Source organism: Patella vulgata, chromosome 6 (genome assembly GCF_932274485.2).
Source record: "Patella vulgata chromosome 6, xgPatVulg1.2, whole genome shotgun sequence".
Classification (NCBI taxonomy): domain Eukaryota; kingdom Metazoa; phylum Mollusca; class Gastropoda; family Patellidae; genus Patella; species Patella vulgata.
This window is the reverse complement of record NC_065884.2, coordinates 50,573,132-50,586,178: the sequence shown is the minus strand read 5'-3', so window position 1 is coordinate 50,586,178 and position 13,047 is coordinate 50,573,132. Positions and strand designations below refer to the sequence as shown.

The 13,047-nt window shown below is 34.3% G+C and overlaps 1 protein-coding gene across 7 annotated transcripts in view; it reads right to left on the bottom strand.

The window, feature by feature from the left end:
- LOC126823611 (transcription factor ETV6) overlaps positions 1–13,047 on the bottom strand; it is a 56,977-nt gene that overhangs the window by 16,765 nt on the left and 27,165 nt on the right. The window contains exon 1 of one of the 7 annotated variants that reach the window (XM_050552553.2): positions 238–530. The exons of 5 other annotated variants lie outside the window; for them this stretch is intronic. In XM_050552553.2, coding sequence (XP_050408510.1) covers positions 238–302 — 65 coding nt within the window. In that variant the 5' untranslated portion in view covers positions 303–530. Of the gene's footprint in view, positions 1–237; positions 531–13,047 lie in introns of those variants that run through there. One more of the 7 variants, XM_056102073.1, reaches the window with a different exon arrangement.

Genomic DNA, 13,047 nt, shown 5'->3' with positions numbered 1-13,047 from the left:
CCACGCCGGAGAAACTGAATAAGTATAATATTTGTTTTGTGCGTGCACAGCATCCGCCTTTTTACTTGTATATATATATATATATATATATATATATATATATATATATATATATATAATTGGAGTGATAGCCAAACAACCAGGCGTCTTAAGTCGGGCTGGATTTTATCATTGCCATAACGATACTGTATCCAAACTTAGCTTATAAAAACAAAATAATAGTAAATATATTCTTACCTGGGATCGAACTGAAACGGGAACGTCTTAAGCGCCATGGTGTCACAATACATAACTGATAACATCAGATTAAGATACACATTTAGGCGGGACACTCGTTCCTCTTTTCATACATAATATTTTCAAATGGGTGTATAAATTCATGTGATAGGATATTATTACTAAGAAAGAGACAAGTTCGCACCCAAAGGTATAGGTGACATTCCTATGAAATGAAAACTAGAGAGCGGAACTGAGGATAACTTGGATATTGTACTAGTATCTGGGCGTGTACGATTAACTCACTTAAAGAGATAGGAAAATTATTATATGTCTATCTTCAATAAAGATATAGTTATAATACCACCCGGCTACACCTTGATAAACATCAACTAAAAAAATTACTAGAGAATTTATAAAAATAACATAACATTGGTTTCAATCAAGCGTCGTTAAGTAAAAACAGGTTTTATATTAGCATTACACTATCTTAGTTTAAATATGGCCCCTCCCCTCTTTATTTCCTTTTATGGCGTGTGTTTGTATAGGTAAATAGTTATTCGCGGAAATAAGTCACATTGACAGGTAACCCCAACGTATATCCGTATTTCAGTACGTAGTCTGACGCAAATGTATACATATACCCAGCGTGTTTCTTTGGTTTTTTTTTTATCTGTCAGGTTCATTTCTATACACTAGATATGTTTACTCTGTATAAGTATAATATAGATAACGATAAAAGAAATTTCAATACATGACATTATTATTCGTCCTTGCCTCTACATACATCCTTTACATATCCGAATGTCAGTCGTTATGGCTCGGCGAATTTTGCATTAAAATTAAGCTATCAAAATCGCACCGGTCTTATAAATTTGATCTTATTTAGCATGTTTCTTTATGGTAACAGGTTCCAGCAGGTAGAAACGTTATAAGCATCATCACAAATCAATATTCTCCATTTATCTTATTTCAGAAAGACTCCCTAGATTCAGTGTTTCACAACTGGAAGTAATAAAATTAAAAAGGTAAAATATTTTTTTTAACGATATAATTCCGACTGAACTTTAAAAATGCGGATAAACTGTTACGATTTTGAAATTCAAGAATGCGGATACAAAGATAACGTTGATAGGTGTGTGTCGATAACAACAACAGGTAACCGAGTTTTTATTATTAGTAAAGGTAACTCAAACCTCTTCTATTGTTATATATTTCTTGGGTGGAATTATTATTTGTGTGCAATGCACCTCGGATTTGTAATTATATATTCAGAGTTCGTGTCACACCCATCATGACAAAAAACATCATGCTTGCCCGAATTGCACGGGGCACTTAGTCTTCTAAAATTATCTGATCGCCTACTTAAAAGACTTCTCTTTTATCTGTAAATTGTTTTTATACTTAAAGAAGTTTTAAACAGTAGTATACCTCGATAAAACCTTTAATATGTAAGCACCATTTTGTATGTGGAAATATAGTCAATAACTGATTGTTGTACAATAGACAAAGAATGTTTCCTGCGTAAAAATAACCTATAAACAAAGAACACATTGTTACGTTGTAGATGATAAAACTTTTCGGAAATTCCCTTTCATCACATAACAAAAATATTAGTTAGAATTTCCCCTCAAGGCACGGAAATTGATAGTAATCAACAAAAGACGACATGGCTTTACTTCTTTCTCATCAAAATCGAATCAATCAAAGACGAGGCGCAAACGCTGTACTGTCTAAGGAAGGTACACGCACATTAAAAAAAAAAGCAGGGCACATAATTACACTAATATTTCACATAAAGAATACAGGTTTAAAGACTCTTCCTTGCACTAAACAATGTTCATGAAACTTGCTGAGATTCTAAAGAAATTATATTCAAAGCTTCAAAATATCAGATTGGTGACAACCTTTATAAACACCGCTAATCTGCAGGTGAGTGCGTTTTGTTGCCTGGCAAACTACCTTATCTTATTATGTCGAATCGTGCAGTACGTATGTATGTAATTACATTGGGTACACTGAATCATAGAATTACAATTTTAATCAGCAGACACATTTCTTGCTTTATTAGGATTTTATTTCTTTATTCGATCTATAAGATGGCCTGCCATTTAAATATTCATAATATACATTTATCGCTGTCAGTTATAAGCTTTATCTGAATATCCTATGGTTTGTTTATAATAGGTGAACACGAGTAAATAGTCTGACCTAAAAACGGAAACGATTTACCTACGTTGATGCATATCCCACTTGTTAGCCAATCAAATTAAAGAGCAAACGCTTCCTGGTCCCATCCAGTAAAGTAGGCTCTAGCTTATCTCAAAAATTGCTGACAACCTGTGTATCTATTTGCATCGGCATTTACTGTAAAAATCTTAATCATGAATGGGGGGACTTAACATATGCATGTGGGACTATTTCTTACATGAAAGATTTTATCCCAATGCAATTTGTTATGACTGGGTTTTTTGTTGATAAGAAATTCGGGGCTATACAATGTTTAATATAAATTCTACTTAAAGAAACGATCTTATGGCTGCCAGCTCTTTTAAGAAAATAATTTCTAAGCATCCATAAAGCACGCTACTAAGTCTGCAATGGTTAAATTAGAGACACAAATCGCAAATGGTTAACATATCGTTTATGTTATCACAAAACAATAAAGGCTCAATATCGACCCTTGTTGCGTACGCGATTGAACATTAATTCAAGAAATGCTGAATAAGAAAAGTGAAATAAAGTATTGTTTACATTGAAATCTAATCTTTAGATTTTTGGAAAAAAAAGACCTTGCACGACCTTTCCTTCGGTTAATAAATAAAATATGGAGTAACGTGTATATTAAAAAAAAAGAATGAATACTTATCTTCATTATGTAAAGAGCATATTTGTGTTAAACTGGAAAAATAATCATCTTTTAAGTAACGTATGTGATATTACAGTGAATAATAGTTATTTTGAAATCTGAATAACTATGAAAAAGAAATCCTACAATGTATACACCGCAAGCAACGATTATATAAATCCTACACAATACGTTCGTGTTTATGGCTTATGATCACAGTATACATATCAGATATAATTTCCATCATAGATTTGCTTTTTTCTCCGAAAATAATTATTATCTAGTTTCAAATAAAGTTTACATTTCTATATAAAGATATAAATTGAGAGAAGACTATTTCACGAGGTCATTACCGTTTCTGGATAAATTATATAAATAAATTATATAAATCCTACACAATACGTTCGTGTTTATGGCTTATGATCACAGTATACATCAGATATAATTTCCATCATAGATTTGCTTTTTTCTCCGAAAATAATTATTATCTAGTTTCAAATAAAGTTTACATTTCTATATAAAGATATAAATTGAGAGAAGACTATTTCACGAGGTCATTACCGTTTCTGGATAAATTTAGTTACCTTGAAAGCTATCAATAGCCCACAAACTCAGTTTTTGATAAAATTATCATTTGAATGATTTGAATAATGAAACTTAAGAGATAAGATTGAAATTAACACAATAAAAAAAAATCAGCTAGTATTTGCAAATTCTTGAATAGCCCGCAAATCCCGTTTTTGATAAAAGATAGCAATTAACAATTTAATAATGTTCTAATTAGATTTTGGTCATTCTTAAATAAAGTAGAATCAAGTACCTTACATATATAAACCATATTATGTATACGATTTTTCAAACGTACTTACACGCTATAAATAAAAGCTACGTAGCAACCATATTTTTATAAACCTAATGTGAAGATAGCCATATAGATAACACATATCTTTGTACTTACTTCTGTAGATATATGCTACAAAATATTTCCTGGTTGGGCTTATCGCCAGTTAAGGAATCATTTATCTTAATTTGTTTATCAGATTTTAAAACCAAACCACGAGAGCAATAAAGTATGTCCTCGTATACTTCATGTCCTGTTACCTTTGCAAAATATAATAATATCTAGATATATGAAAGGGGAGGTCCCAGTGTTCTCAGTGACTCCGAAATAACAGCTCGTTTAAGTCCGCAAATCAAAGGTCAAAATGGTAAGAAATAGCCCATTGAACTTGTCTAGTGAAAACAATTTACTGGGGTTACACAACTCTTTCCCAATTTACTGCCTTGATAGGCTCAACTATTCAGAAAACTTATCAATAGTAAAATAAAAACAGCTAAAATTAATTCTAAGTATATTTCCATAGCAGATTGAAAGCTAGTCCTAGAGCTTTGGAACCAATACTAGTATATCAATTGCGTTTTCTTTATGTTATAATTCGTTAACTTTTAGATAGTTATATTTCTGTAAACGGTACTTAGATCACATATTGAGCATATTAACCAATCATATTGTCTGTATTAGAATCTGGTGCTTCGTTTGCTGGTGAATTATGAGGTTTTAAATCCCAAGTGTATAGAGTGGATCTGATAGGTTGTGGTTTATAGTTTGACCGGTGGAAATACATAGAATTGTCACTGTCAGTCCGCTACAAAATACGTTAGGTTACAATGTATTGTAGAAATCATAAAAAAAGCAGGGACACTAAATAAAATACAACTCAATTTTAATTTGGTTGCTATAAGATAAACATCCTGGTCACAAAATGTTGTGCCCAGATATAAAGCCAAATACAAGATGTTTAAATGACTACCATGCATTAATATTTTTATTTAATAGGATATAAACAAGTTAGATTTCTACCTGGTATTTTGTGTATCACAATTAAAAAGTATTAATCTATCGTGTTTTTATATATACATAATATTTAACTTTTCTGTTTACGCATTTTCCAATATATTCGTTGGTTGTTTTTTCTAGTTTGTTTTAAAGGAAATACATGTTGGATCGCTAGTCCACATTGTTCAGACAACACGCTTTGCTAGTATCGACACACCACAAAATAGTCGAAAAAAGCAGGTTTAAGCACGGTTGCCAGTTTCCAGAATTTGACTTCCGATAACACGATATCACGCTTACACTATTATAACCAAAATATGACAGAATTAATATATTTATAACCGTGTGTCAGTATCATTAGAAACATCCAAAGAAACGTCCAAAGTCGACCCAAAGACAAACGAACCTTCTTTGTCACCTGTACTGGACGTTATGCTCCTAAGCAAATTTCGTGCTTTAGGTGGTGGTGGTAATACGCCAACAATGCAAAATTTTTGAAACAGAAATCGAAAGTGGTCGATGATCATAATGATAGCTAAGTCTCCCCATACAATCTTGCCAGATTGACAAGGCCACATAGCTTTTTTTTTCAAAGCACGGATTTTAGATTTTCAAAGCACAGATTTTTTTTATCCAGAGGCACGTTCGTTCATAGCTGATGGCAGGTTAAAATAGGCCCTGGAACAAAGTTTATGAACAATGATTTGCAGAATCGGACCTTAGGGTGAAATTTCGCGTAAATGAATGACTAGAATCAACTTGTACAGCTCTTACAACTACTTTACAATAGCGCTTTCTATGATTGACGCCACATATATCTTGATGCAATGCCTGATGAGATTGTGAGTCGGACCAACAAACACACCTGGGATTAAGTTTTCTTTCGGGGGTGTTGGATGGCCGAATGGTTAGCGTGCGCGCTGTATCATAAAGTCTGTCATTGAGTCGACTGGCGTGGTTTCGAATCCCCGGTTGTACGTGGCAAGAAGTAGGGTCGCCTGTCCATCCTCGTGGGTTTTCTCCGGTTTCCTCCCACTGCTATAGACCCCTACGCGCAAGCGAATTATGTAAATAAAATTAAACCATATGTTAGTCCCGAAATGACCTAGTTTGTGTCGAGTGGACGTTAAACCCCATTTCTTTCTCTCTCTCTCTCTCTATCCAAAATTACCAATGACACATGACATGGATATATCCATTGTATAGTCGTTGAGTGAGGTTTGGAATTAGGCCAACAAGACACTGATTCAAGATACAAAATATAATAGTATGGAATTTTATTTTATGAAGAAATTTTAATTATAACGACAAGATAACTCATAGGCAACAACAAATCTCAATATCTATATATAAAACGATATGTATGAAAATACCATAAAGAAACTACTTGTACCGCATTAACGATACTCAGCGAATTCAGTGATATGTCCATATGACAAAAACGACAAGAAATGCCGTATTAAGAATATCCGGATTTCGAGGACTGTAATTAAGATTGGAAGAACTTTCCTTCGTTTGGGGCCTCGGTCCTGAGAGGGGTCCCGTCACATTTCGCATTTACGGATGCAACTCGTCCGGTAAAGGAGAAAGCGTGATGTAGGCCAATCGGCTTCACCCGAGCTCGTTCGGGAAACCTCAGATCAAGCCTTGATCAATTGCATTTTACGCGACTGTCATTAATTGATGTGGGCGGCCCCCTTGTGTGGTCAACTATGAGAAAAGCAATGAAAATGAAATGAAATGGAGTTTAACGTCCTGCTGTCATTAACTCGCCTGGACTAATAAAGACGGGCATACGCCATACAGTGTGCTATGAGGGAAATATCGAATTTCAAATGCCAAGGGTTATTTTACGTGTACGCCAATGTGTACACGCAACCTCGATTTTTCGTCCAATCCAGCACCACTGACAAGGGTGAAACACGCTGGAAAATTCTAAACAACTTTCTCAGCCAACACAGGGATCTAACACGGGATCTCCGGGTTAGTGAGTCAACGTCTTAATCACCAAACCACCGTGGCTCCTAGTAAGAAAAAGGTTCGAAATACTTTTTTAAGTTTTACGTGGATTTTCAAAATAAATTTCCCTTGAAAGTATAACTAATGTCACGCTATATAGCCTTTTGAAAGTACAATTAACATTTACACAATCTTCCGTTTTGTTTGAAATTAATGTCACATTTACATAATCTTCCGTTTTGCCTGAAACGCAATAACTATCAATGTAATGTTAGATTTTTAAAATGTAAAATGCACGTTTATATATACCTTTTCACGTATACGGCAATTATTGACTGGGGAGGACAAATTTCAAGGTCACCCATTTCGTGACTTATCAAAATGTTTTACCTAACACCGGATCATAATTAATAAAAAAAACGTACTAAACTAGACACATTTAATATGAAAAAGTGAGGGCGTGTACTTTATATATTATACATAACTAAATTGAAATGAAATGGGCCTCAACGTCCTACTTTTCTGCACCTACTGGGCTAATGTTCTGCTACAAGTGTTTGGTGACAAAGTTTCAGTAGACCTTTCTGGGCATGGAAAAGGGTCAATATATAGGACTTTGAAACGGGTGACATGCTGTCAAAAAATGATTTATCTCTACGCCGTAATGTAATCAGGTTCCGTAAAATAATATCTATATCAAAGAATTATATTTATTTTTATTTGTGCGTGTAAGAAAGGGTTAGGTGATAAATAAAAACTCCTACTCGTCTTTTTTGATATCAAAAAATATCAACACTCGTCGATAAAGTAAAAAAAAAAAAACCCCAAAAAACCCCCCGAGGATTTGTCCATTTATATAGCGCCAAATCCACAAAACGTGCTCTACGTTATGCCAAATTAATATTAACCATTAGCGGACGAATTGTTGACTCATCGGGCTGGAGAAAATAATACGATGATCTAAGCTTAATTCTCATTAATGGTCTAATAATCATGTTAGTTAAACTCCAACGGGAATTTACATTAACAAGTTGAAAGTATCAGTATTGTACCGGTTTTACCTTTATTATGAGAAAGTAAACTTATACACACTCTAGTACATACTGCTACACACTGTGTGTGTGGGTGTGTGTGAGACATAGCTTTATTTAACGTCCGCTTCTATCTAAGTCATATCGCAGACAATGCTACACACTAAACTACTGCACACTCACGTGTGACACAAATACACATTCTAAATACTAAATACATTCTAAATGAAACACGTTACACACTACTCTAATTTACAATCTAAAATAAACTCCACACACGAAATTTTTATATATATTTAACATACACAGTTGAATAATATATAACAATATACACTCTACATACTGGGGTAATATACACTCCGCATACTAAGGTAATATACACTCTACATACGAAGCCAATACACACTCTATACACTTAAGTTATATCCACTCTACATACTAAGGTAATATACGCTCTACATACTGAGGTAATACACACTCTACATACCAAGCTAAAACACACTCTATACACTTAAGTAATATCTATCTACACACTAAGGTAATATACGCTCTACATACTAAGGTAATACACACTCTACGTGTACATACCAAGACAATACACACTCTATATACTTAAGGCGTTTTTGTGAACCGATTAGATTAGACCGATTAGCTATTATACGCATTTGTGAACCAAGTTGATTATGCTAATCGTTACATTTGTGAGACGATTTAACTCAACTGATTAGGCAAATCGACCTAATCGTCCCAGGAGGTGTTTAGGCGATTAGATTTGACGTTTTCAAAATGGCGGAATGTTCGACATCGTAAGTAATTCTTAATGCTTATTGTTGTTTTTCTCCATAAAAAATGTTTTTTTAAAACGCATTTGAGGTGTTTAAAGTAGCTAAGTCTCTAACTCAATATCATCCAAAATCTTCAACATTGAAAACACGATTTATTTGTCAAATTATATCAACATTCATGTTGTGATCTTAACGGGAAAAGATGGGCTTTTGATATCCAATATTTAAGACAAAATAAACATTTTACCATTGGTACACGAATCGTGTACCACAATGCGCTTCAGCCCTAGTTGTATCAAGAGACTCGAGGGACGAGGCTAGACACATTGCACCAAATCAAACGGCGTATGTAAACTGGAATAACCAGACGCTAGAAATTTGCACTCGCTTGAGACTGCTGGCTTATTTCGCCGAACATAACGGATTTGAAATTGGAGTAAAAACGGAAACCATTGAATGTAAATCAGTTTATATACATTCATATTACAGTATTATAAGCATTGCGACCCACTTTTGTCAATTTCTAGATCCCAAATGTTAGCGATTTAGCTCCTTTAATGTTAACTTTATAGTCCACAAGAATGTTAGATCACCTCTGGCTCTAAGCAATTTTAGGCCCTCTGGGTGCCAGCAGTGTCACTGTAATCTGTAGGTAACTTGGACTACACGTGAAACACACGCCCCCCTCGTCATGTTAGCAGAGACAATTTTTTTTCTGATCGGTGTCCGTGATGTCAGCCATCTTACCAAATCGTAATTATCAAATTTCACATTTGTGGACCATAGCTAATCAAATCGAAATCATACCAAATCGTACTAGCAAATCAAAACCTAATCTAATCGACTCACAAAAACGCCTTTAAGTAATGTACACTCTACATACTAAGGTAATATGCGCTCCACATACTAAGGTAATACACACTCTACATACCAAGCTAATACACACTCTAAACACTTAAGTAATATACTCTCTACATACTAAGGTAAAATACGCCCTGCATACTAAGGTAATAAACGCTCTACATGCTAAGGTGATAAACGCCATACACACCAAGTTAATAACTAATAAACACTCTATACACTCGGGTAATACACACTCTACATGCCCATAAACAGGCTATACACTAAACTAATACTGTATACACACCAAACTACACCAATATACGCTCTACACACTAACTAATAATAAAAACTCTATACACTAAACTAATATATACTATATATATATACTAAACTAATATACACTCTACTAACTAACTAATAATAAACACTCTAGTATAATACTGGCTAACACAGTGAGAAAAACAGCATTCTAAATGATACACAAAATTCTGGAACTTTTGTATAAATTAGCAAATACATCATAGTAATCTTCGATGCTTATTATATACTTATAGTTCAGGGTCCTTTCAGTAATCGGAGTTTTTTTGTGATTTTGTTTTTTGTTTTTCTATTGAAGTTTTGAGAGTGTTTGGTATTATTAGCCCGATTGATTCAGAAAAGTAAGATTTCCTGTTATTCTTTTATATTTGACGGAATATTTTTCTTTCTCAATGTTACAGGAAATGGACTTGCATAGTAAGTGTGGACCCCATTCAAAAGTCATTTTGTACCTCTTGTCTCTTTTTTTTTAGCTTTACGTATAATAAATTATTCAATGTGAAATGATCTAACGAGTGGTCTTGCTTGTCTACAGTTCCGTGATTTAACCCGAAGAAAGACTTGACATTTAAAATACAGTTGTCAGTAGTTTTCGCCAATGGTCATTATACATTCTCAATTATCTCATTTGCACTCAAACAACTTTCAAGGAAACTTGGACGATGTGTAGATGACTAAGATATATCCTTCATTTCTTCCGGAATCGGTATAGCTATTAATGTTGATACCAACAAATAAAGCAAGAGTTCAGTCGTATGGTAATATTTAAAAGTTCAATCACCTTTATGAAAAACAACCAAATCCCGCATGTGTTCAGCAACAAAATTAATAATGGACCGAGCAGTATAACGCGTTAGACCATAACGTCTGTCAATTAGTCAAGTGGCTTATACGGGACTAACCTGGTGCTTTTTTTTCGGGTCTTACGATTTCCGGCTTTCGCGTAAGTTTATTTATTGGAATAAAAATTTATCACAATGTTGGACGCTTTAAACCCTTTTCTCTCGACGCTATAGTATCTTAAAATAAAGACTGACAGATTTGATATACGATTATACAACTGGTCCGGTTGCTCAAAATTACATTGTTTTAACGGTCCGTTCAACTCTAACGGATCGTTATCTTGCTAACGTGTCGATTGTTAACGGTCCGTTAAATTTCTGTTGCTGGAAAGTCAAGAAAAGACTGTTTGTTCATTGGCTGAAATTAATATTAACAAGAAACTGAAGACAGTGGGACAACTGTGCAGTCTGTCCAGAAAGACAAATAGATAACTGTAGAATCTACTACGGAAACACTATAAAAACTGTAGAATAGGTTATTTTTACTTTTAGAAATTTTAACATACATCTGTATGCCAATGTTGCGTTTCATCCGAACGGTTCAACCCTTTGAAAGAAGCCGTCGATTAGTTGTTTACTATGCTTTTCATTTCTTTTGTAATTAAAGAACCCCGAAGGGCTTCTATATGGTCAAGGTACCAAGCAAATTACATGGTTCAAGCACAGCTTTACAAATCGCCTACCTACATATTTTTATCAATATAGTTATATATTTTGTGCAAGATAATTTCTAGAATCACAAATTCAGTTCGGGTGTGTTTGTGGGTTATTTTATTAGATTATTGACGTAATTGATTTATCCTTACCGAATTAATCATGTGCGTATTTCATTTATTTATATTTTTTCAAACTTGTAAACAAGGAAAATATAATAAAAGATAAAGACCTCGCCCGAGACGTCATGAACGAAAGAACTTTTGGGTTCAATAACACGTTTATTTGTACTAAAATGTAGTACCCACTCACTTTTGTCCACACAACACAATCTTACTGAAGATAACAACCATTCTGCATTGCTTAGTCGGTCTAAACATATATCAATTATCAGCTAAATCGTCCACTCTGTTCATAAAGCCTACCGCTATTTAAACATTTGGGTAAAGCGCCAAATTCTAAAAGAAATAAGGAACTGAAATGTGTATAATGGTCTCGCGTTGTGACTACCCAATCGATCACTGCAAAATTTACAAAGACATTGGCTGGGATAACACCAAATGTCAAGCTGTTCCTTCTTCTTGGCTAGAGTACTACAGCCCAACCAAATTTGAACAAACAATTATCCCCAAACCTAGGATTTTTAATAATTCCAATGGTTCTGTCCCAAAACAAAGCTCAACTCATTCTAAGCGCTAGATATTCTTTTTCGAAAAATAATCCCAAACAGTGCTATTATTAGTATTAAAACCCATGCAGCTAAACAGCACTGCGAAATTCAATGAACGACCCTGAAAGTTTACTAAAATATAGTTCTCACGACAATGCACCTTTACTTAACCCTCAGATGTCAGCCGTGTATGGCAACTTGATTGAAGTCTTCCCTACAGATATTGAAGCATATAATATTTCCGATTTCCTTGCTTACTTCCGTCAAATTCGTCGTTATTCATTTTTATAAAGTCGTTTTAAACTTGATTTAGTATTTTCGGAGAAAGATGCATTTCTGAGAAATGGATATACCAAAGATATTCGTAACTACACTATCAGGTATTTGATTTTTTGACGCTTGATATTTGACACTCACTTCACCTAATATACATTATGCGTGGTTGATGAATAGGGTAACACTCATGACTCATCACTTAACATCACCTTTAAAAGAAAAACCCAGACCTAGGTGTTTAAATGATTTCTATTTTCCTGTCCCGTAACCCACAGGTGTTTTTCTATATTCCATTCAGTTTCTTAGTTTTGAAGAGCCATTATCATTTTATTAATAAAATATATATAAATATCAAATTTGAAATATCCCTATCCTCGCTAACCTAAGCACTGGCTTATTTAAAATCGCATCAAAATCGAAATTAATTAGTTTCAAGTACAATTAGGTTGTTGCGGGGGTCCCGTGTTCGATCCCGGTGTTGGCCGAGAAAGTTCATCGGAATTTTCCGGTGTGGTCCCCCTTTGCAATGTTGCGGGACGGAGGGCCTGGCAAGGGACAGTGTATAGTCATTTGGATGGGACGAAAAACAAGGTGCCGTGTTCACATGGGCATGCACGTAATAGAACCCCCGACTGCATGACGTATGCCCGTCTTCATTAGTCCAGTCAGACCAGAAAAGCAGGACGTTAACCTCAATTTCAGTTCAAATACAAGAAGATTATACTTTCTACGTGAATATTTATTGTTTCACGCCTTTCGGATAAAGAA